Source organism: Sciurus carolinensis, chromosome 8 (genome assembly GCF_902686445.1).
Source record: "Sciurus carolinensis chromosome 8, mSciCar1.2, whole genome shotgun sequence".
Taxonomy (NCBI): Eukaryota; Metazoa; Chordata; class Mammalia; order Rodentia; family Sciuridae; genus Sciurus; species Sciurus carolinensis.
In genome coordinates this window covers 15,637,955-15,663,012 of record NC_062220.1, presented here as the reverse complement: position 1 = coordinate 15,663,012, position 25,058 = coordinate 15,637,955, and the positions used below count along the sequence as shown (strand labels likewise).

The 25,058-nt window shown below is 46.2% G+C and overlaps 1 protein-coding gene across 1 annotated transcript in view; it reads right to left on the bottom strand.

Annotated features, from left to right (window-relative positions):
* The window catches only part of Hipk2 (homeodomain interacting protein kinase 2), a 183,740-nt gene that overhangs the window by 118,208 nt on the left and 40,474 nt on the right, over positions 1-25,058 (bottom strand). The window contains 1 exon segment of the mRNA XM_047562045.1: positions 8,624-9,707. Coding sequence (XP_047418001.1) covers positions 8,624-9,707 — 1,084 coding nt within the window.

Genomic DNA, 25,058 nt, shown 5'->3' with positions numbered 1-25,058 from the left:
AGTGGCCCAAAAAGCTAGGGAGAACGGGCACGATGATTCAAGGGTGACACACGCTCTGCCTGCTCACCAGGGCAGGGAAACCTGGCACAGCCAGCCCAGGCTACCAAGGGGCAGCTCATTCCATTTATGGGCTGGGGCAGACTCTGCATAGCTGAGGACACTCCTACCATGTCTCGAAACCTCAGCACAAAACACAGTGTCTAGCACATCTTTGGAATTCAAGAAATTACTTGTGCAATGCGTGCATGAGAATTGTAGCCCCAAACCAGCTGTGGCTACAGACAAGTTCAGGAGCTGCTTAGCAGCAGGTGCCTGGTCTAGTGTAAATTATGCAAAAGTCACATACATGACTGTCTCTGAGCATCTGCTTTCTCATTGCCACCCGATTCCAGACAGCCTCCTCTGAATCACCCAGCCCTTGCCAGTTGGGCAGCCCACGTGACTCTCCCAGCATGCTCACCAACTATTTTTGCATCTCCATTGTCACCACCACTGGGGCTTAAGGGGTTTGACCACAAGTCACATAACAAATGGGCACCTGGAGGGGCTATCAACCACTCAGATGAAAGATCAACTGCTCGAGGCCAGGTTGTCACCTGCACATGTCCCATTCTCTCATCTGGATGAGGAATGCAGCATGCTCTGAGATCATCTGTAGAGCCCCAGCCATCTACAGCAACAGTTCCCAAAGGAGGAGGATGACGGTGACGGCGATGATGGTAACAGAACAGCGGTGATGAAGGAAACCTGGAGGGTGATGGGTGTGTTTATGGCACAGACTGTGGTAGTTTCACAGTGTAGATTTATCTATGAACTTGACGAGTTGTAGATATTGAATGTGAACAATGTTTTGTATGTCAATCTCAATAAAGTAGTTTTAAAAAGGAAAGAATTGGTTAGGACGGGGGATGTAGTTCAATCGCAGAATGCTTGCCTAGCATCTTTGAGGCCCTGGGATCAATCCCCAGGTACTGGGGATGAACCCAGCGGGGTGGGGGCGGGAGAGAGAGAGTTTTCGTTCTTGCGAGGGCCATGCCTGCCCCACCTTGAGAGTACCTGCCCACCTGTCCATTTGGCAGTGCAGGAGTCTCCATTTCTAACAAGTGTCCCAGGGGATTCTGGGGTGGGAGGGTTCTTGGAGCCTACTTTGAAAATGACTGGTTTACATCTTGAGCCCGAGTGGTTCTGGCTCTGTTGTCTTCACGTTCAGAGACACATTGGTAGCCCTGAGCATCAAGGTAGAAAGCTGGGCAGGTTTCCTGGGCACTGACACGGCCTCTGTGCCTGGGCCCTCGGTCTGCGGGGGTGCCTGGGTAGGTTCGTGTGACCTGAGGCGTGGGTGGCAGGCTGCTGTCTTTGCATAAGTGTGTGTCTTGCCTGTGTGCGTGTGCGTGTTCTGATCGGCCTCCACAGGGCGGGTGCCAATGCACACCAGCACCTCTCCATGGAGAGCACAGTGTCAGCTTCGCTGTCACCAAGTTTCTCACAAGCACACCTACATCTCATGTCACGTGTGGCCTTTGGCTGCGTTCCCTGAGTCTGGGTGTATGTGTGTGTAGAGGGCTGCAGCACCTGCCTAGTGATCTACTCAAATACACGGAGAGTTTCACACTTTAGTTATTTAATGCTTATTAATAATTATTAAGTAATTGTGAACATATAATTCTTTTTTTTTTTTTTTTTTTGTGGTACTGGGGATCGAACTCAGGGCCTTGTGCTTGCAAGGCAAGTACTCTACCAGCTGAGCTATCCCCCCAGCCGAACATATAATTCTTAAAAGAAAATTTTAGTTTCTAAGTTTCACTGTACAGCTGAAGGTCCCAGAGACAATTAAGGGAAATTTGAAGATGACCTATCAGACCAGATAACTTAACCTTCCCTTCTCCACAGAAGAGAGGCTGCAGCCCTCGAAGCTTTCACATTAGCACACCCGGCCATGAGGTGGTCAGTAGGGCAGATATCTTTCACTTAGTATCTTCAAGGGTGCACGAGCACCTGCTCTTGTTGTTTCTATTTGTAACAGAGACAAACCAATTTTAAAAAATGGATGCCTGAGATGCAACTGCTGTCAGAGTTCCTCTTTTCAGTCATATACACTTCGAGTTGGTCACTTTTTATGTTATGATCTGCACAAGTTATGCCACTTTTGAAATTACTTCTGTCTGTGGCTTTATAAAGCTCTGCCCCTTACTGGAGCGACTTATATTTTCAGCACAGAGTATGGCATTTTGGAATATGCTCTGTTCTCTGTTGATGGAGAGATCAAGGAAGGTTCCCAGTGTGCTAATGAGGACAAGGTCAACAGGCAGGAGAGAAAACTACCCCCGGGCCACAGCCTGCACCAATAGCTCTGGCCGACCACCTGGTGAACACAGGCCCCGGCCACAATGGGATCCAGATGGCAGAGTGTAGCCGGCTCACAGCTGACATTCTAGTGATCATGACTCAGTGGGACATTGGCTGGGGAAGGGCTGAGACAGGAGTTAAGATTTTTTAATATTTATTTATTTATTTTTGTGGTATGGGGGATAAATCCAGGGGGTTCTCTACCACTGAGCTACATCCCCAGCCTTTTTAAAAATTTCCAAGACAGTTGCCCAGGCTAGCCTCAAACTTGTGATCCTCCTGCCTCAGCCTCCTGAGTTGCTGGGATGACAGATGTGCCTCTGTGCATAGCTGAAGCTAAGGTCTTAGCTCTCCTTCCAGATTCTGTTACTGTATAGCAGGGGTGGGATTTGAAACCAGGTCCTAGAAAGCCAGAACTTCAGAACTGTGCCCTAGAGAGCAAAGTCGTGACACAAAAGAGCAGAACAAGCCAAAACTATTCCCTGCAACTTGATTCTGCAAAGTATCAGGAACTTTAAACGTGCTGAAAGTGTCTACACCCACACGACTACAGGGCCTCTTTCCTTTATTCCTGAATAATTACTATTCTCTCCTAGCCTGGCTCTCCCACAGGTTGGTTTTATTTGTGTGTTTGTTTTGCCATCCCAACAGATTATTCCATCTTTATCAGAGTAGCCTCTGTTCAGTCATTTACAATGGCCCCCATCCCTGCCAGTTTGAGTAAACCAGGCCCCCGGCACTTGACTTCAACTGTGCGCTGTGGGCCACTCGCCACTCCTTCCCACAGGTGCCTGCAGCCTGCCTCCTTCCCTGCAAGTCTCCCCTCTTCCCTTTTCCCAATCTCCAAGGCCCCCAAACTCCTCCAGCCCCGGCCCCACCTCACATCTCCCTCCAAGGCTCTCACTCTGAAACACCTTCCTGGCAAACCTGTGTTGCCAACTCTTTCCTGCACTTTGAATTTCTTGAACTGGTTCTGCTCATTACTATTTCCCTAGTCTGGTGCATAACAGGGTAGCATTAAAGACCTGTTGAGTGACAAGACACTTGGAATCTCGAAGTATCAGAATTATATTTTGGGCAATTTGGTTATGTTTTTCCTCTCCTCAAATAGACTGCTAACCCCTCGAGATTGGAGATGAGGCCTCGCCTTCCTTAGCCGGGTATCTCCTACAGACACTCGAACAAACTGAATTGTCCAGGGTCCGACAAACTGAATTGGGTTAACATTAGTCTCTACCCTTACCTAAAACCACCACAGAATCAACTTGAAGATGTCTCTGCACCCATAAGAACCTAATGAGAAAGGTTAAATTATCGTGAAAAAAAGATTACTGGCCATTTTTTATGTCTCAATTTTTATGCCCATTTTGAGGTGGGGGGAACCAGTAATAATCTTAAGTGTCTCAAAAAAGACTATACAAGAATATTTGAGTAGCCCAGAGCAGAAACAAAATTCTAACATTTCAATCATTGATTATCCTTTGCCTGAATGGCATTTTTTTTTTTTTTTTGTCTTTTTCCTTCTGAGTTTAATATTTGGTCTTGTTTTAGCTTACTAGTCACATTGAGAATGGAAATATCTCAGTACCAATTTATTGCTTGCTCAAAATAAAAATAATAACAAAAAACAATAAATTTAAAAGGCTGGCATAGATGTAGGGTTAAATAAGGCCGTGGCCGGGTCGCCCAGGTGAGTAGGTACACAGATCACCTGCCCCATGTTCCTTTGGGTGCTAACTCTGAAAGGGGATACCCCCGAGGAAACCCTTTCTCCCCTGGAGCAGCACTTCTCAAGGTACAAAGATCCCCTACAGGGGCTCATCTCCAATTCCCAGAGGCCACTCTCTGGAGTGGAGCCTGGAAACTGGTGTGGGGACCCCTGAAGAAGGGTGCAGTAGCTAGTTCTGGGACAGGCTTCTTGCAGAAATCTGCTCTTAACAAGTTCTCCAGGTGAGAATAAAGCTTGAGAGCCAGCACAGCTGACGGTCAATCACAAATCGACGTTCAAGGTGAAAGTCAGGTTGGAAGGGGATAACCCTGCCTCAGACGGAAACCCTGGAAAAGCAGCCTTATTTCCTGAAAAGCAATGTTGGCTTCCCTCACCAACACAGCAGCAGCAACCACGCAAATGCCCACAGCTGGGGAAGCAGGTGGCTCTCAGGCACCACCTCCTTTCCTGGTTCCCCAGGCTGAGGACAGGCACCTGTGTCTCATACCGTTTCCATGTTACCAGGTGGGGATGATATGAGGAGACACTTCACACAGTCCCATTTGAAGTGCTAAAGTGGCAGGGAAGTGTTCATCTCTTTAAAAGTGAAATGTCCCCAGGCTCAGATACAGGGGACAACTGGGGGAATGGGGCCTTGCAAGACAAAGGTCAGTCTGACAAGCCTTGCCAGGAGGACACTGCAGCATGTGACGATGCCTCTGTCCCAGGTAGTTCAAATGTGCAGATGTTCTCTCAGGATGAGCCGAGAGCTTCTTCCTTCTCAGACAGAGTGTTAACCAGAGATAATCCAAGTGTTTCTTTGCTCATTCTCCCCCAGTAAAGGGCAAAGCAGTCAGGAAAATCAGCCTGACAAATGTGGCCTAGAGCTGGCTGTCCCACATAGCCAGGACAAGCAGAGACCAAGAGCTAAAGACTGTCCTCAAAAGCTCCTATTGATCTATATGGCAACAAACTACTCCAGGGCTCAGATGAGGCCTGAGGGAGAAATGAAGCACTGTGGCCAATTTGGAAATGAAACATCATTTCAGGCAGAAAAGATGGGCTGCCTTTCACCTTGACTGTGCCATTGACTCACAGGGAGGACCTCAAGGCCACAATGACCATGCTGGACAGGTGGTCCTGCCCAGATTAAAGAGGTGTGCTATCACACCAGAGGGAGGGCCTCAGAGGGCAACGGTGCGGGGCTGCAGGGATGGCGCCCAGCGCGGAGGGACAAGTGGCCCAGACCTGCCAGCAAACCAGCTTCACTCCCCAACAGCAGTACTGTGGAAAGGCCTATTCAGCCAGAGGCTGGCAAGGGGACACTGAAGGTCCCAGGAGAGGACTCAGGCCCCCCTCCCCCCCGTTCTCATGGCAACTTTGTACTGCCACCTGCGGACATCCTGAGAGGGTTTTATTTTGCCTGAGAGCAAAGTAAAACTGCAGAGTGTAGTGGGAGGGCAGGGGGCACAAGGAATTGAGGAGGAAAAGGCTTAGGACCTCCAAATCTAGCTACCTTGGTTCATCAAGGTTTGCTCCAAGGATGTACTGCATGTTAAACATAGTTTTGAAAGTCTTTTATAAGTTGCATGCTCAATTTTTAGCCAGTTTTAGTGAAGGTGGTTTCTGTCCACTAACAGCAGCACAGGTTAACTAAATAATAAAACCCCAAGTGGCCCCTGACTTGGCTACGGTTCGCCCTAAGTTCAGGACAAGACCTGGGAAGAAATAGCCCTTGACGTGCTGAATGTGCAAGCCTAAATATAAAGTGACAACGGCAGTCTCCTGCTTGTTGCACGGAGAGCTAGACCCAGCAGCAGTCACCCTTGGGCAGACTGGTGACCCAGGACCACACAGAGCTGGCTTTCCAATAAGAGCCGGGCGGGCACTCTCCAGGGAGAACACATGCTGTCTGGGCTTGGCACCTGACCCTCCAGCTTGGCCAGACACCCCCATCCAGTCTGTTGCCTTCTGTCATAAGGAGGTGCCCACGGTTCTGCCTGTTCTCCAGGCCCCACCTTCCAGGTGGCTCCAGCACTGGGTACACTTCTCCCCTCTGTGCCCAGTCGAACCCGCAGCAGAGAGCAGGGCACAGGAGCGGACAGGAGGGCAGACAGAGCTGGCAGGAGTAGACGGGCTCCTCAAGAGCATGCAGAGGCCCATGGAGACTCCTCCTGAAACGGCGGAGCTTCACGTGTGAATTCCATGAGAAAGCTAGACTGGAGAAGGACAGGCTTAGGAGGCTAGAGAGCTGCCGTGACCCAGGAAATCCCTCCTAAGGGCACGGGGAGGGTGGGAACAGCCAGGTGGAGCAGCCTGGAGACCCCAACCTTTTCTGAGTCAGGATCACAATGAAAGGAGACAGCAGCAGGCTGAGGGGCGGGCGGGGTGTAGGGAGCAGGGGCGAGGAGACTTGCAACAGTGCTGTGGCAGCCAGGCTGGGCCCAGGGGAGAAGCCATCCGTGAACCAGGGAGGCCATGAGGGGCGGAGCGGGCAGTCAGCCCCAGAACTGGGTAGGAGGTCAGCTGTGTGGACACCGCCCCACCTTCACTCTGTGGCCTTGAAGGAGGTATGGAGATAGCACACCCACCAACGGGTGAGGGCAGAAGGCCTCAGGCAGCCGTGAGTCCTGGGACTCTGTTGCTACTGCAGACAGCTCCACCTCTCAGCCGTGGCTCAGTCCTACCTTCTCTCCAACTTCATCTCTGTGGACTGTTCAATGTTATTTCTTTTCTTTTTCTCCTTCCTTCCTTCCTTCCTTTGAATTCAGGGGCGCTTAACCACTGAGCCACATCCCCAGCCCTTTTCATTTTTCATTTTGAGACAGGGTCTGAGTTGCTTAGGGCCTTGCTAAGTTGCTAAGGCTGGCTTTGAACTTGTGATCCTCCTGCCTCAGCCTCCAAGTTGCTGGGATTAAGGCAAGCACCACTGCGCCTGACTTACGCAATGTTATTTCAAGCATAATCGCTCACTCTTTCACAAACCTGACTCTTGCTTTCCAGAAACCTCCACCAACTCCTCACTGGATACCTCCCACAGACTGGCCACTACCTATAGCACCAGGCTGTGTTATACCATGCAGTGGTCCTAAGAAGACTGTGGGATGGTGTAGGACCCCTGTTCATGGGTCAGGAAATGAAGGTGCACAGGAGGCAGGCAGTCAGCCAAAGTCACAGTGCCCAGTGAGCACAGGGATCAGGTCCAACCCTGGGTCCCCGACTCCAAAGCAAGCAGTGGTCTATCTCTGTCCCACGGGAGCAGCAGTTCTTAGCCCTGATGGACACTGGGGTCCAGGAGAGCTGGCAAAAAGCCCCATGCTGGGCCCCATTCCAGATGTGTGGATTCAGTTTGTGGGGACTGGGGTCTAAGTTGGGCTGTCTCAACAGCTCCTCAGGTGACTAATGTGGAGCCAGGACAGGGAAGCAACACACTGGAAACTTGGCAATGGTCAGGGCCTCGTCCATATCCTTGTTCAGTGCTGTGCTGGCCCGTGTTGGATGTCTGAGGTGTGTCCCTGTGGGGCATGGATGTGGTTGTCTCCCCAGGATTCTCATGTTGGAGACTTGGTCCTCTGGGTGGCGATGATGGGAAGCAGTGGACCGTTAGGAGGTGGGGCTAGTGGAAGGTCACTGAGGGTGTTGCCTTTGGAAGGATTAAGGTTAGGGACCTTGAGGTAGTGCTCTCGAGAACAAGTTGCTATGAAAGCCTGACTCTGACCCTGAATTTCTCTCCAGTTTTCTGTCTGGCCACATGGCCTCGCTCTCCCACATGACTCCCCCATTGGGGTGCCATGGGCCACAGTGTCTTGACCAGAGTCATGCCGATGCCAGTACTATGCCTTTGTACCTTTGAAACTGTGAGCTAAATAAATCTCTTTTTAAAATAATAGTACCCAGCCTTGGGTTTTTTGTTGTAATAATAAAAAGGGTACTATAAAGCTTCCAGCGTCTGGATGCGGTGCCTAAGGTTGCCTTGCTACAGGAGGGGCCCACCAGTCCCTGAACTACAGTCTCCCCTCCCTCCAGCCACCTTCTATGTGAAACACCACTTTCAACCTGTTACCCATTTATGTTCAGAGTTTTTAAGGCTTGCTCAAGGTTTAGGGATACAGCTGCAATTCCCTTGATAGGCATTTGAGACCCCCTGAAACCTGGTCCCAACCTGTCTTTTCAATCCTATCTTGATACTCATAAATCCTCGGATCTGGCCAGGCTGTTTGTCCCCTGCACGAGCCTGGCACACAGCTACCAGTGTGTCTTCAAATGGCACGTCCTGCTCTGTCCTCCAGCTGTCTTGACTGTCCCCAACCATGAGGACCCAGCTCCCTGGGGTCCTTTCCAACTCTAAATATCAGGACCAAGAATCTTCCTTGGCTCCATGGCCTACTTGGCTTAGATGGCTCCTCATTCTCATTTCAGTGTGCACATGTCCTAATTTCCCAACCACATTAAGGTCATTTGAGGGCATAAACTGCAGGAAAATACTTTTACTCCCCCACAGTGACGGCCACTGCAGATCTGAGTGCCCCTGGGCTTTCTGCACCCCTGCCTCGGTGCCGACGAGCTTACCTGTAATATCGGGACTGCAAGTAGGTGGAGCACACGGCCTTGGACACGTGACTGGCTGAGCCAAAGTCGATGACCTTCACTCTGTACGGCTGTCGGGATGGATCCACCAGCATGATGTTTTCTGGTTTGAGGTCAGCGTGGATGAGACCTAGGCTTTTGAGTTTCATCAGGGCTGTGGCCACCTGCTGGAGGACTGGGCGAATGTACTTGAGGGGCAAGGGGCTAAACTTGTTCTGCTTCAGAAAGTCATAGAGGTTCTGCTCCAACATCTCAAAGACCAAGCACGTGTGGTTCTTGTGCTGGAAGCACTCGTAGGCCCGCACGAAGTTGTAGTCGTCAGCACTCTCCGTGCTCAGCCGGGCCAGGATGCTCACTTCGATCTGACCTTGCCGGGCATAGGACGGGTGGTTCTTCAGGATCTTGATGGCCACGATTTCATTGGTGCCCCGTTTCCAGCATTTGACCACTTGCCCGAACGTCCCTCGGCCCAGGAACTCGAGGACCTCGTAGGTGTTGGTCATGGAGCACAGCACCTCATGCTGCACCAGCTGGTAATCGCCTTCGCTGTTGGAGCCACTGTTTTTGGAGGTGGCAGTGGACGTGGTGGCAGTGGCTACAGTGGCCCCGCTGGCATTGTTCTGAATCATGGGTGGATGCTCTTCGATGATCTGCACGCTGCTCGTGTTCTCAATCTCCTCGCTCTTACGCTTGAGTCCACATTTTTGGTAGGTGTCAAGAAGGCTCACAGTGCTTCGACGCATTAGGTTGTGTGGTCCGCCGAGGACTTGCCCCGTGACAGAGGTGCTACTTGCTGATGTTACGACTATGTGCCCGGTGCTTCCTGGGAAGATGATGGTCTGCTCGTAAGGTAGGCTTGGGTTTGGGATCGGCAAGGAGGTGCTGACGGTTGTGGTGGCTGGCTGAGAAGGCGGGATGTTCTTGCTCTGGCTATACACTTTGCTGTGGGAGCCGTACCCAGTCATGTCCCAGTTGGAACTCGGCTCGACTTTCAGTTTCTTCACACTACAGAAGGCACTTGATTGAAGGGTGTGAGGGGAGAAAACTTGCACATGTGAGGCCATACCTATAAGAAGGAAAAGGAAAAGCAAGTATTTGAGTCTCCCTTGCATGACTGAACTCAACAGGTTCATTTGGATTCTGGCTTGAGTCACATAGAATATCATCCTCCTGCTTCCAAACCAACTTGAAAACATGAATCTAGTCCACCTGGAAGCACATTCTGGGACCCAGTTCGGGGGACCAGGTGGGTCCAGCACTCCACCTGCCACCGCTAGGAGACACACAAAGCAGAGCCAGGGATCCAGTCAAAATTCAGATACAGAATTAGGATATCAGGACTTAGTTCACCATTTATTTCTTATAAATATTATTTGTGAGAGACACCACTCTTCCTCCATTCTCACTGGGTTGCAGTCTAGTAAAGCTGAAGACTATGTCAAGTGGCCCAGGTAACCATCCTGCACCTGGTCCCTCCACATGGCCAGCTCATTCTGCCCACCGACCCTCACGGTCGGATTCATTGCTTTAAGGAAACATGTCTCCACCCAGGCCCCAGCGCAGGGCCGCTCTTGATCGTCTGACTCCTGGATGAGACATAGGGACTACCTGGCATCTTGGTCAATTTAAATGAATTCTACGATACTGTGTGGATGGACAGTTGGTTGGAGGACTTCACGTGGGCAGTCTAAAACCTGTCAGCCTTTTGTGTGGTGGGGGGAGGCGGTAGCACAATACATGGGCTCTATTTGCTCACCTTTCCTGCTCAATTCACATATCAATAAATTTCTCTACAAAGCACTATGCTTTTATACCAACATATCCACAATTTAGATGACCTCAGAAATCTTTAAGAGCATTACTCTGGAATAGCTGTACAACTTTCAACTGCGGGGATACTGGAAATAAACAAAATTCATAGGAAATGTATTAAAGAAAAATAGTGCAGTGATGAAGGAGGTAAGTCCTTCAAGGTGAAAGGAGAAGCAGACACTGCCCATCTTCTAAGTGACACGTCCCACAGAAGCACAATGAGAGGGGACTCTGTCAGGCACCGATGGAGCCTTGCTACACTGGGGTCCTCTCCCCTAGCACTGCCCAGTGCGGCTGTTCTGTACTTCCTCTCCACCCCACTGGGCTCCCTCTCTCAGTAGAAAAGCTGCCTTCTACGTTGCCCAGAGGCCTGAGGTCAGCCCGACTTTCCTCCTATTCTCTTGATTTCAAAACATTCCTCAGTCTCCATCCATCCTCCATCCTGTTCCTTGTCTCCAATCCCTTGGGAGGACATGTCTTTCCTTTCCAGCACTAAAAATGCTCTCCAGTCTCATGATCCATTTTCTCCCACTTTCTCTTCAACCTGCTTCCTCCCGTTTTCTCTTCCTCCAGTTGTTTTCAATTTCTGCTGTAAATGGTCCCAAGTCCTTAGCAGGCACTGGACAAAGGTTGGCTAAAAGAATCAACAGCTTGATCTTTTCCTTCTGCCTCTCCGTGTGCACACACGCAAGCCCCCGACCAGGAAGGCGGGAGGACTAACGGCTGCACTGCTGCCCCCTTCACTCTCCTTACCTGTAAGTCAGGGGTTCAAGCTCCCTTCTCTTTGATGCTTGCCTCTTACTCCACCTCTCCCAGCATATTCGTACAGGACAGGCCTGTGTTCTTAAAGGTAAATGACTTCCTAATTGCCCAATCCAATGACTCTTTTTTAGTCCCTATTCTCCTTAACTTCTCTGTGACATCTGATGTTGCTGACCACAACTTCCTTCTTGGTGCTCTTATCTGGTCGTATGTGAATCTCTAACCTTCTTCTCCTGATATCTGATTGCACATTGTACACTTGGGTGGCCCTTCTTCCTCTTCCTCCTTTAAAGTGCTGGAATTTCCAACACTGTGACTCTCTTCTCTCTGGAAGATCTCATCCATTCACACAGTTCAAGCTGTCATTCATGTAAACAGCTCCCGCATGTTTGTCACAGGCTGGGCTCCCCCTCGTATGTTCCAGTCATATATATCTAGTCCCTGCTACAACATGAAATACGATCTTCTAAAGCTCAACTCCTTATCTTTTCCTAAAAGCCTACCCATCTCATCCTTCATCCTAAAATCTCTATCGCTGTTCATAAAATATTCTTTTGGTCACTTAATTCCCAACCTGTGCAATTACCTTTGATGATTCATCTTTACCTCCACAGATAAGAAGGTTCCAAGTCTTGTTTTTTGTTTTGTTTTTTGTTTTTTTTTTTTCAGTACTGGGGATTGAACTCAGGGCCTTGTGCTTTCGAGGCAAGCACTCTACCAGCTGAGCTATCTCCCCAGCCCGGTTCCAAGTCTTAATTTTCCCTTTCTTCAAGATGTCTCTGGCATCCAAGTCTTTATTTCTGTTTTCGCTGCTATTTCCATAGTGGAAACATTTATTGCTTTCAGTAGTGGCAAAGCAAATAGAGACACCTGGTCTACCTGAGCACTCTTTCTCCCCTTAAGATTGATCATAAGAAAAGAAAAAAAGATTGATCATAAGATTTATCTTCCTAAAACATCTCTGACCCTAGGTTCAATCCCCAGCACAGCCCAAAACAAATAAAAAACCCCAAAACGAAAGCAAACAATCTGAGCATGTCACTCTTCTACTCTTCTATCCAAAAACTTTCAATGGCTCCTTGGTGCCCAGGAGATAAAGATGAGGACTCAACACTTTCATATTTTGATTCCAGCTATATCACCAGCTTCAGTTTTGACTTTGATCTTATTAACTGCACCGAGGCTGGTCTGCTCACTCTTTCTAGAATGCCTATTGTCCTCTCTTCCTTTACACTCTGGCACAGTCCCCTCTGATGTGCATTCACTGCTTCTCTCAACTTAGCCAGAGACCACCCTGACCATGGTGATCACTCCCTACTCTGTTCTTATAGCACTTAACCATTTGACTACAAATCGTGCTTCCTTTGCTGAATTATCGTTTGCGCTGTTTATTTACACTTTTAGTCATGTTTCCATAACCAGACTATCCTTGGGTGGTGAGAGCTACAGTTTACACTTCACACTCCTTTGTGTTCCCCCAGTATTAAGGCAAGCTTACTGTACGTGGTGGGCACTGGGTTGCTGGAACAGAGCTCTCTAACTGGCCAGACCTCCAGGAGCACTTAGCTCTCTAGCCATAGGGCAATCGCTGGTCACACTCATCTATGGAACCTGACCTGGCTCTGAAAATTAGAGAAAACTCTGTCAATATTTTCCTACCCAAACCAAGATGTTTAAAATACCAAGACAGATGTTAGGTAGTGCCAGTCCCAGAAATGGCAGGGGGATGTTCTGACTCCACTTTGACAGATGTGCTGACTTCCCCAGGGCAGGTCTGGCCTACCCACAGCCCCGACTCTGAGCCTCACTTTACCCTGACCCCATGAATGGGAGGAAGCATTCCCTCTGGTTTGAATGCTGAACTCCGCCTGTGAGCTGGGTGCTGCGTCCACATGTCCGCACACATCATGCCCAGCATACGTTTTGGGATCACACAGCATCTGTACTTGGCCTGCTTCTTCCCAGGGCTCTTCTGATTAAGTCAACCTCCCCATTCAATAACACAGAAAATGGTTCTTGTCTACTTATCAGTATCAACTAGATACCCATACTGTTATAGATGTTGCATATAATATGGGAATGACAATATCTGGGATTTCAGTCACTATTCCATGGATGAGTTCAAGCAAACCAGCATTTCCTTCATTCTGTCTCTGTCTTTCCGCTGACTCCCTGATCCTCTTTGGGGAAGGGGTGTCAGAGAGGCAACATCAGGAATATGCTGATCACACATAAAAGCAATGAAGCACTAGTCCCTGTTTTCAGTGTTTTATAAAGTTCTTGGTAGAAAGGCAAGGGTGAAGAAGTGGAACTTTACAGAGGGGAAGAGGGTGGCTTCTGACTTGTTTGTTATTGGGACAACAGCCAGGGGCCATAAAATTATGAAAATCATCACTGGCTGCCTCTGGTGATGGATGGCCAGGATCAGAGAGAAGACCTGCTTGGCTAGAGAACCACCCTTCACCCTTCACCATGGTCAGCTGCCTCTGTCTCTGGCCTGGGCTCTTGTGGTCTCTGGGGGGGTCAATTGTCACTATTCCAAGAACTGGACACAATTCCCCACGCAGCTTATTTACCTTTGTTCTATAGCAGAGACCATCTTGTTCTGAGAAACAACACACTCAAACAAGTTAGAGCTAAAGCAATCTTCAATAATAATTTTTAAAAATCCCTAAAATATCTCTATAAGGAATAAAATACTATTGGTGGTTTTATAGCTTAATGGTAAAATAATCTTATAGTTGACAATCAAACTTATTTCCAAACATTTCTCCTTGAGACTACTTTTCTGGACCAAGCCTTTCTGATTAGTTGAATACTCAGTGAGTCAAGCTTACAACTTGTTACCACTCTATTTATTCAGCTCCCTCAAGTGAGGGACAAGGAAGGGTTGGGGGGGGTGCTTTCTGTTTTCTGCTCTAAAGGAGAGCTCAATGTTTCCTTTCAATTCTTAGTATGTACCCTTCAAAGCCCACTTACCTACTTATTTGTCCATTTTCTTTTTACAAATGGCAGAGACTTTATGGATATTTTCGTTTTGATCCTGTGGCAAATCTCATTGGCTTTTAAAGTCATTTCTGTCTTTCCTATTTGGCTCATAGACTAGAAGGTGAGTTTGCCCCTCTTTGGTGGGGAACTGAGGAGGCTATTAAGATAGTCATGAGGATAGGTTTGGGGGACCTAGGAAATCACAGTAGGATAAATTTTCAATAATCACACCTGTGCCCTAGAGGAGTGTCTCAACCCAGGCTTTCCCATAAAGCCTTGGTGGCCTCCCAAGATGAAACCTGACAAAGTGGCCACATTTTCATTCACTGTGAAAGTGCAGCAAGTTATTGTGACCTAGAACTAGGCTTCTACCAAGTGGCATGCCTATTACTATACCTCCCTGTCTCCTAAAAAGGCTGAAATCATGAACACCCAAGATCACACATGTAGAGAGGCCTGCTATGTGTTTTAATTTTACAGATATAAGTTTACGTGGATGCCACAGAAATGATCAATAAAAAGCATTTTAAAACAAATTTATTATGAGACAACTTATATAATTGTATGTAATAAATTCTGCACTGCATATGAAAATGAAAAGCAGTGCCTATAAAGCTGACATAAAAACATATCCTACAGTTAGTAGAATTAAATTGCTTTTTTGGTAAGAAGTCATTCCTTATTGCCACAGAGATGACAGACTGTCTCACACCCCAAACAAATCCAGGTCACCTAGACTTAGGGTGCATTTTGATAGCCTATATGTTTAGGCAATGAAGACTCTGACCCCTCTTTGGGCTACTTTATTCAAATGTTCATTTAGCATTTTTTAAAATGTATATAAGTCTGCATTTCAAAATATATTTTCCAAAACATTTGCTTTGTAGCCTTTTTATAGAGGCCACATAATGTCTATAAAATGCTATCACATGTAATGTCAATCCCTGTTCCTCAGGATTCTCAAAGCACATGTATGATTCTCCAGGTTTTAAGTTCCTGAGCACTTGGCATCCACTAGGCTCTGGGATGGGTATCCTCTGGATCTGTGAACACATGGCTCATTGTTGGGACAACCCCGATTACCTATGGAAGCCCTTCCCATTGATACAAACACCTCCCCACTTTCTGTCTCACAATGGTGTGAGTCTGCAGACTAAGAGGTCAAGCAATGGGTGTAGGCTCCCATGATGCACGGCAGAATCAGAGCCTGACCCAACGTTCAAACCTGGGTTATTCTTCTGCCTCTTTGTTTTCCTGTGTCTTAATGATTGAGTGAGAAATTCATTTTTCCAGGGTTATGGAATATTTTTTCTATCTAACAAAAAGAATATCTAAAATTTTTTATGGACTGAAGTCTTAACTCAATTTTTAAAAAATGACACATTGAAGAATTGGCTCTTTTGGTTATTTTTTCCTCACTTATTTGCTTAGTTTCTTCATAACTTAATATTTCACAATTAGATGAACTGAAAAGTTGCTTCACATCTGAGTACATTTCCTTTCCATTTCACCATCCCCAAATTATCTACTGGAAGATCAGACTGGTGAAACTACAGGGATATGAGGGCTCAACTATGAATGAAGAAAATTAAATTGAATTCAATTTCCCTGAATTCTAGCAAACTCAAGAGAAGGAATTATAAGTAAAAACAGGCACCATCTTTGTTAGTATTTAAGGTATGTTTTGGCTGATGTGAAATATATTACCACTCAAAATCCAGTTACATTATTAAGGAAAATGGAATCCAGACACCTTTCATAAGAGGTACCAACTTCCTCACTTCCTAAATCTTTTGGATACACATTTTGGTCGAATAACGAGTGTTTGAAGCTGCAGAATTTTTAAGGGGATGGTAATCAAGTATTCAAAGGAAGGATTAATTCCCATACTTAACGAATGCTGGATCTATCTTACACATCATATTTTAAAATAAGATAGAATACAATTATTGAATATGTCAAAATATGTCAAAAATATATGTTGGAAATATGCATCTGAATGCAAAAATTTAAGGATCTAGAAAAGTTTTTTTTTTTTTAAATATAATCCTTGATAACACTGTATTATGATGTGAGCCTCAAAAAGGTTGAAAAGTACTAGGAAAAAAGTCAAAATTGGCAAACTAAACAATATTCGTGAAATTTTAATAATTATCCTACTATCAACTTTGTATTTTACAAGTAGTGTGAAGATAATTTTAGGTTAACCTGTTATTAAATGATGCATTTCCAGAACAGTGTATATTAAATGTCTAAAGGTTTTTATATTGTTTCCAATCAACATGTGTTTATCTACCAGTTGTGTTATGTTAAATATATAGTATAATTCCACCACAGCACAGTTTAGAATCAACCGCAAGCTCTATAGAATTCATGTGTCAATAACAATAACAATACTGCTGATTGCAGCACTGGGCATTTGAGAAAAATAGAAAAATGAAATCAATCATCAAACTGGCATTAAGCATTCTCTATGTAAAAAAGACTGGTTTGGGGCATGACAGGAAACACAAAGACATCACCATTGGCCTAAAATAACTTAAAATCTCTTGGCATTATCAAATTCAATGCCAAGTAATAAAGGACAACTGAAAATTCTAGGTGACATAAGCGCTTCCAGATTAAACAAGAGTTCAAAAGCAGAACTCATTATGGATTGTGGCCAGGCAAGTTTTTATAGCCAACCAAATATGTGAACTATGAGCAGAAAGATGGGGGTATCACTGCAAGACAGAGTTTGGTTTTTCAGATCCCAGTAAGTTAATCGGCCTCTCGGGGGAGCAACTGGCACTCTGGTCTCCGCCCTCAGGAAGCTCCTGCTTTGCTTAGAGACAAATGCAACACATGTGCAGAGCAGCAGTGCATTAATGCATGTTAAGGCTGTATGTGGTCACCAGTACACACTGTGCGCACCACCACCCACTTGACCCCAACTGTCATCTAACAACTCCAGTTTCCTGAAGTAACTCTCAATACTGGAGTTGGCGGGAAGCCCTACCATGAAAGATGCTCGCCTTCTCGTTTGGCCTGACTGAAGGTCGCCTCTGTAACTCATGGCAAGTTGTAGAGAGATTGTCCACGACACCTTTGCTATACGCCAGACTCTGGATACTTACTCCCCACAACTTCAGGGGAAGGTACATTTCACTATTTTATGGAGCTTATGGAGGTGACATAACTTGTCTAGTCACTTTCCTACTTCTAGCAGGACTGGGTTTTGAATTGAGGTTTGCCTGACTCCCAAATCCATGTCAAACCAAGTTTCTTCACTATTTAGGTTCTTGGATTAGAAGCACTAAACAAGAAGATGGATACTGTAACAGCCAAAGGAAAGATGAAAGTTGATAAGGAAGAGAGAACAGATCTAAACCATGGGACACATCTGACTGGGCATCGTCTAATAAAACGACGATACCCACAGCGGTCATCCGAAGTCATCTAGCATGCCTGTCTCCTCAAGTTAGGATGGCATGTGAGAAGTAAAGCCATTAAAATTATTTAAGTTAAATAAATTCACCTCTTTGGAGAAATGCCTATCACTGATCTGGTGCACAGTGGCCCAGGGGCCAGAGCCCCAGTTTTGAGTAAGAAGGCATGGGCTAAGGGACCTGGGCAGTCAGTGGTCAGAGAGACTGTCACAGCAGTTCTCTGGAGCCAGGAGGATCTGGATCAAGGAATGATCTGAGAAAACAAAAAGGAAGTAGCAGGATTACAGACTTTGCAGAGAGGAAGTGATAACATACACTGACAAATGGGATATAAGGACGAAGGAGAGAGAGGAACCAAATATGTCTGAGGGATCAGAAGAAGTGGGTTCCACAGCACAATAGAGAAGGTGAGAAGCGGTGTCGAAGTGTCATTTATGTTGGGGGAGGAGAAATGAACCAGTTTTTAACAGGTCGAATGACAAGCATCAACTGTACGTCTAAGCTGAAATATCCAGTGTTCAACTGTTACTGCTGAAACTCTGAAGCAGGGAATTGCTTAATTTACTCAAGTTACAGTGTCAGGAGGTGCTGGTCTCTGACAATCAGCATCTAGTACCTCTGTGCTAGGTTGGCTCTTAAATGAAGATGAGCCATTTTCAAAGGAGAATGGCAATCAATAGGATGGGCTGAGACCACACAGAATTAACCCAAAGGGCAACAGGGCAAGGTCATCCTGAAGTGGTTTATGGATAAGGCCAAAGACAGAGGGACAGGGACAAAAATGTGGCTAGGTGCAGGTTAGCAGGACAGAGTGAAGGTATCATAAGGGGAAAGGATGGTGATGAAAAGCTCACAGTCCAAGAGACAAAGGTGCTGCTGATGGGGACAGCGTGGCCCAGTCAGAGGGGCACTGCATGGGGTGGGCTTCATTTCAGAGTCAGCAACAACAGGAGGAAATGTTCCACGTGTACCAAGAAAAAATCCAGGTCAGGAGCATGGTCAAGAGGTCATGGCTAGAGACACTGACCTGAGGGCTGCCATCAACACCTCGATGAAAACAGAATCTGCAGGAGGAAAGCTGTTTCCCAGGAGAAAGGTGTGGAAAGTAGAGCAGATGGCAAATAAAGAAATCCTCAGGGCACAGGCTTCGTCAAATAGCATGAGGAGGACAGAATGAGTCACAGGGAAAAGTCAAGAATATAGCAGTAATCAATCAATTAAGGGACTGATCCAGGAGAACGAAAACAGAGGAGTGGCCGGGCCTGACTGAGGATCAGCCAACAGCCTCCTCATCCCACAGGGGTCAGGAGGAGGGAGAGGAGTGCTCTCTTGGGAAGAGAACCGTGAAGCCCCTTGCCTTTCCAAGAAACATGATTCTCTTTAAGAACATCCCAAATCCTTTACATCATCTGCCTTCAATCTGAAAATCCTACCAAAAGCTGTTTCTTTGATTGAGAAAGCATCTTTTTCCTGCCATTTGCAAATTTCCCACCCCTCTACCTGCCTACTAATTATTTGTCCAGATCAGCCCTTCTCCACATTCAGACTTTCTTCTCTTTCTGAAAGTTTCCAACTTTGCCCACAATACCAAGCCTCTGTCTAGTCACCTCTCTGTGACTCTCCCATATTGCCTTGGACTTGGGATGGGTGGCTACACAAAGTCCATTCCCCCCAAACAATCTGAAAATTCCCAATGCAATCTGACACAGGCAAAGCAAAGAACCACAAATGAGAAAACATGTGCTTTTCAGTTTTCTCCAGCAAACTGTGGAATCAATGAAAGGAAAACAAGTAAGTCCAAAACAACTCAGGGAACAAAAACAAGAGTTGCATTGATTAAGAATCTGAATTATTAAAAAAACAAAACAAAACAAAAAAACCCACCAGCTTCTATCCACAGGTGCCTTAGTCTGCTCAGACTGCATGACAAGGTACCACAGCCTGGGTGGCTTAAACCAGAGGTTACTGCCCAACCGTTCTGGAGGCTGGAATTCCAAAAGCAAGGTTCCGAGGGCAGCAAGGGAAGGGATATGTTGCAGGCCTCTCTCCTGACTGCTGGATGGTGATCTTTTCCCTGAGGCTCTTCCTGTTGTCTTCCCTCTGTGTGACTGTGTCCAAATTCCCCTTTTTATGAGGATACCAGTTGTCTTGGATTAGGGCCCACCCTAATGACCTCACTTTAACTTGATTACCTCTATAAAGACCTATCTCCAAATAAAGCCATATTCTGAGGCACGAGGGGTCAGGAATTCCACACACAAATTTTTAGGGGATACAATTCAACCTACAACAATAAGTTTAAGGAAACCAAAGGAATTTTACCAAAGTGTAATTTTATCAGGATAAAAAGTCATGATATGCCAAAAGAACTCTGCTTGTCTCTCCTTGGAGGTAAGACATTTCCTTTTGTGCGTACCCTATATCTTGCCTTAAAGAGCCTATAATTGGGGCTGGGGGTGCAGCTAAGTGGTAGAGCACTTGCCTAGCATGTGTGAGGCACTGGGTTTGAGTCTCAGCACCACATAAAAATAAATAAATAAAATAAATTAAAAAATAAATAAAAAAATCTACAACTAAAAAAATTTTTTTGAAAGAACCTATAAATACATCTCAGTCACATATTTTATATGGAGACAAATAAAAGCACAGGGGTTATGTTAAATTAAGTTCTATATGAGTTTATGTCACTATGCTTTTGGAAAAGGCCATACAGGAACACATCTGTACAATATCCAGAAGAAACTGGAGTCACTCGGGTACCAAAGAGAATTGGCAGTGGCACATTGGGAATACTGGCACTGGTTTTCATTCCTGATTCTGAGTGTCAAACGTTTCTGAAGTAACTTGCAACCTGCATTAACTCAACAGGACAGCTCAGTCGTGGCTGGTGTGGAGCAGGTAGGGCTGGAAAGGTCCCTCCTGGGCCACCACACCTCGTGTGACCACGTGTGTATTAACAAGCCTCCGGCTGGCCTTTCTCAGGAAACCCCTGATTCTCACCTGTTATTCACATTGTCTTTTTTGTCCAAAGTACGTAGAGACTTATATTTTCAATCCTGCATTTTCTTTCCAGTGGAGGATTACAAGAAGATAACTTTTCAACAAACTTGGTGGGATGAGAGTCAACATCCACACGCTACAAGCAAAATCAACATTTCTGGTTTTGACCCAGATGATTGCCATTTAAGTATGCACTTTATTTTATTTATTTTTTAACCCAAAGGTCCAGAAGGCTGCTCACTTTGTCCCTGAAACGTTCTAAATAAGGATGGTTAATGTTCCAGCAGTGCTAGTTTTCAGGTGCTGGAATCACAATTCTTTTACAAAAGTCTCCTCCCTGACTCATTCAGTCACTCCCTGCCATTGGCTGAAACTTAGTCATTCCCCATTTGCTGCTGGCTCGCCTGGGGAAAGGAGCTAACCAGACCTGCAGCAGGTCCTGAGGACATGGGTACGTGTCTGGCAATATGAGGGGAGCCCCAGGTGAACCGTTCCAGTCTTTAGAAATGTCACTGAGTTTAAATCAAGAATCTTACCTGAATCTTACTTGTGCCATGCCCAGTTCACTGCTGAGTTCTTTTCAAGCTAACCAGAAAAGTCTGACACACAGAAACAGAGCTGGAAACCAGTCTATAGATTCCCATTTTGGTGTTCTTATTCTGATGCCACTGGGAATTCTTTCATACTAAAAATTTGTGTCATTCTATTGCTGCATGTTATTCTATTACTCTAGTGTAAATTCTACCACTATGTGTCCCCCAAAAAGGTACACTGAACTGCAAAGTCCCCGACACCTGTGAGTGTGACCTTGTTTCCAAATGTTTCTAAATTGCAGATGTGGTCAAGTTATAATGAGGTGATCAGAGGAGACCCTTGTCCAACACTGCTGGTGTCCTTATAGGAAAAAAAAAAGAAACAGACACAGAGGGAGAATGTCACACCACAAAAGGCAGAGACTGGCGTGAAGCCACTGTAAGCTGAGGAATGCCAAAGACACTAGGAGGAGACAAGGAAGGGTTACCAGTCTTAGGGGTTGGGGAGTGGGCACGGTGTCCCTGCTGACACCTTTGTTTCAGTCTTTAGCCTCCAGAACTGTGAAAGAATAGCTTCTGTCTTTCTAAGCCATCTAATTTGTGATACTTTGTTACAGTAGCCCTAGGAAACTAATATACTGTGTATGTATTCAGGATGCATTTCACTGAAAAAACACGTTTGCACTCCATCTCTGATAAAGTATAATAAATGCAAAGTTACAGCCAAACGACTCTCGGGCTCCCAGCCTGTTTGTGGCTTCTGGGTTGAAGAAGCTACACAGCTACCCACAGCTATACTCCCACATTCTGGTTCCTATTCCTGCCAGGAGTTCGACTTCAGAAGGGCAATATTTCTAAGGAAAGCACATGAAACTTCACTCCGTTCTCACTACCAAGAGGAAGAGCTCAAGAGTTGGGGAGGACACCCCCCACAACCACTTTCCCTAGGTTCAACTTCTTGCTGTGCTAGACGAAGGGACCAGGACACAGGGCCACCGTGGCTCATGCGTGGGGCCCCACGCCTGCTTGCTGTTACAGCTTTGACCATTCCTCACACTGTCAACTGGTTGCAAGGGGAACTTTGTGCAAGGTGTGTGTCACCCAGGGCACAGCGATGTCGATGATGTATCACACCCAGCCTCCACCCCTTCCACCCCAGTTCCCCGATACAGGATTTCTTCCAACCTTCTCAGGACGCAGCCTCTCTCTCTCCTTCCTGCTTCACATGGCAAGCATGTTTACTTTTGTTGTGCTGGGGCTCGAACTCAGGCCCTCACGCATGTGAGGTGAGCACTCTATCTGCTGAGCTACATTCCCAGCCCTGGCAGGCATGTCTGTAGCAGCAGCTCCAAGTTACAGCTCTGGGTTCCCTGGAGAACCTGTCATTCGCCTCCCCTGCTTCTACCTGACATCTGACTCAACTCAATTAGGGATCACTTTGGGAAAGCAGAGGAAGTGTCACCTCCACATTGTGATAGGAAGAAGGAAGGGCAGGGAGATGCAAAAGGGAAAAAAGCCAGAGGGATGTGGAGAAAGGAGGCAGGGATGCTGGGAGGGAGTAAAGGAGGGAAAGAGGAAAGAAACAGAAGATGGGAGAAAAGTGAAAAAATAGAAACCTCTTGGAATTGTGCTGGGAGTACACTCTGAATAATAAAGTAACATTGTCGCACGCTTTGGAAACTATCAAACATGATAAAAATTCAATGTGCTATTTCTTACAGTACTTAAGTGGGTGTTTGTACAAGGTGTGTCTGTGCACAGAAAACATCAGTCTGTGCAAGGGTCCCCCAGCAGTGGTCAGTAGCCCATTCTCAGCTGGGAAAATCAAAGGGGCTCTGTGGTCTGTTGCAAGGACATTTCACACTTTGAGTCACTGTCACCAAACCTGTCCTGGTGTTGCCATCTCCTGAGGGCTCCACACTGTTGAGCCACTTTGGGGTGGAGGAGCCCACTCTAATGACACTGGCTCTTGCTGTGGGGCTCCTCCCTCTGGAGCGCAGTCGAAACATCCAAGAGCGCTCATGTGTCCTGACGTGGAAGAAAGGACAGGCAGGCTCCGAGTTCACAGTGGTCAGGGTTCAAAGGGCTCAGTTTCAGATTATTTCTGAGGTCCCAAAAACGATGTCAGAAGTGGCTCTGCATTTGCGATCCCTGAAAGTTACTTAAGCTTTATGTCCCAATTGCCTCATCTAGAATAGTACCTCATAGGGGTCTTGGGAGGAGTGAATGAGTATGTATATTTTATGTATTTATATATAAAAATAAATATAGATACAGCTATATGCATGTGTATGCATATGCATATATACACATACATTACTGAGCACAGCGCCTAGCACATGAGCCCTAAATATGTATTCAGTGAAAAATGAGCAGAGGGGGCCAGCCAGCTCCCATGGCTAGCAGGTAACATGGTCATTCACTATTTGCAATGCAGACAGGTGCTCACAGTCCTTCGCACACGTGAGGCAGGCAGTGTGCCCTTTGGATGAATGGACGATGCAAACAGAAGCAATGGGACAAGAGCTCACGTGCTCTTTCTCTCCAAGGCTCTTTCTCAAGGAAAGATGTGTGGTCAGGAGAATTCTGAAGAGGACGCCTGGGAAATTTCAGGAGCTTCAAAAAAGTCTAGTGCTGAATCTGTATTTTACCCAATTCACTTTCAAACATTTTGCACTTCTTTCCCATGTAACATTTTAATCAAAAGCACTATCATTGTTCATAATGGAGACCCAGTTGCTATGTACAATATGCTTACTGCAGATTTGTATCTGTTGTACAAACAATGATCTCAACTCTTCTGACTATGTACTCAGGAAAAAAAAGAACACTCACTCCTAATAAATGTGATATTTATTTCTTATAAATTATGTTATATTCTATGTTACTAACATATATGCCCACCAAAGGTACAAAAATAGAAATTTAGAAGAATGAGAAAAATGCACATATTTGAATATTTTCTCTGTATCTAATAAATTGTCCTGAGTCCTTCTCTTTGAAAACCCCTGCTACCACTCAGGTCACCCAAGCCCTGTAGCTCAAAGTTAGGCCCAGTCACATGGTTAGCCTTGGCCAGTAACAAGTGAGCAGGAAGTGTCATTTCTGGGCCAAAGCTGTTCCAACCAGTGTGCAGTTCACCAACACAGTCCTCTTTCCATTTGTACAAGCCTCCATCCAGGAAGAAGAGGCCCTGGGCCTGGGAAATGAATGGTGGTCACAGCAGAGACTCCGGTCAATCTAAGGTGCAGCGTGCATCTGAAACAAGTCTTCACCGTTTTAAGGCTTTGTTGCTGCAGTGTAACTGAGCCCACCCTAACTTGCGCCATAAGTTCCTTAATGCTGCCATTCCTAATGAGTTGGAATTAATGAGGTTTGATGTAATTGTGATGTGCAGCATGCTTCCCCATCAAAACCAGAGCACATGTTTTTAAGGACAACTTTAAAATTTCTAAACAGTTCAATCCCTTTCATCCATGTTTTGGCATGATTTCTGTGCCCATGACAATGCTTCATGAGAGCTATGTGTCCAGTGATCTGGAACGACTTTGACCATCACCACTATTAGCAATTTCAAGTGTGGACATGCTAACCACCTACTGGAAATCTCCCTAAGCAAGTGGAAGGCACAGCACCAGCAGGCACAAAGGCCTCCAGTTTGGTTTGGAAACTTTGAGACAAATCACTTTCTGGTAACTAAATGGGAAGATGCCCTTCAAACCGACCCTGGGAGTTGGCACTACCAAACACAGGCCTGAGTGCTCTCGTGGGAGAATCAGTTTCCACCCTGTGCTGGTGTTCTCTATGGTGAAAAAGTGGGCTTTTCACACCCTGCTCCCATTGCACTCTTCAGCTCCATGATGCAATAGTCATGTTCTTGGTAAAGAATATTCA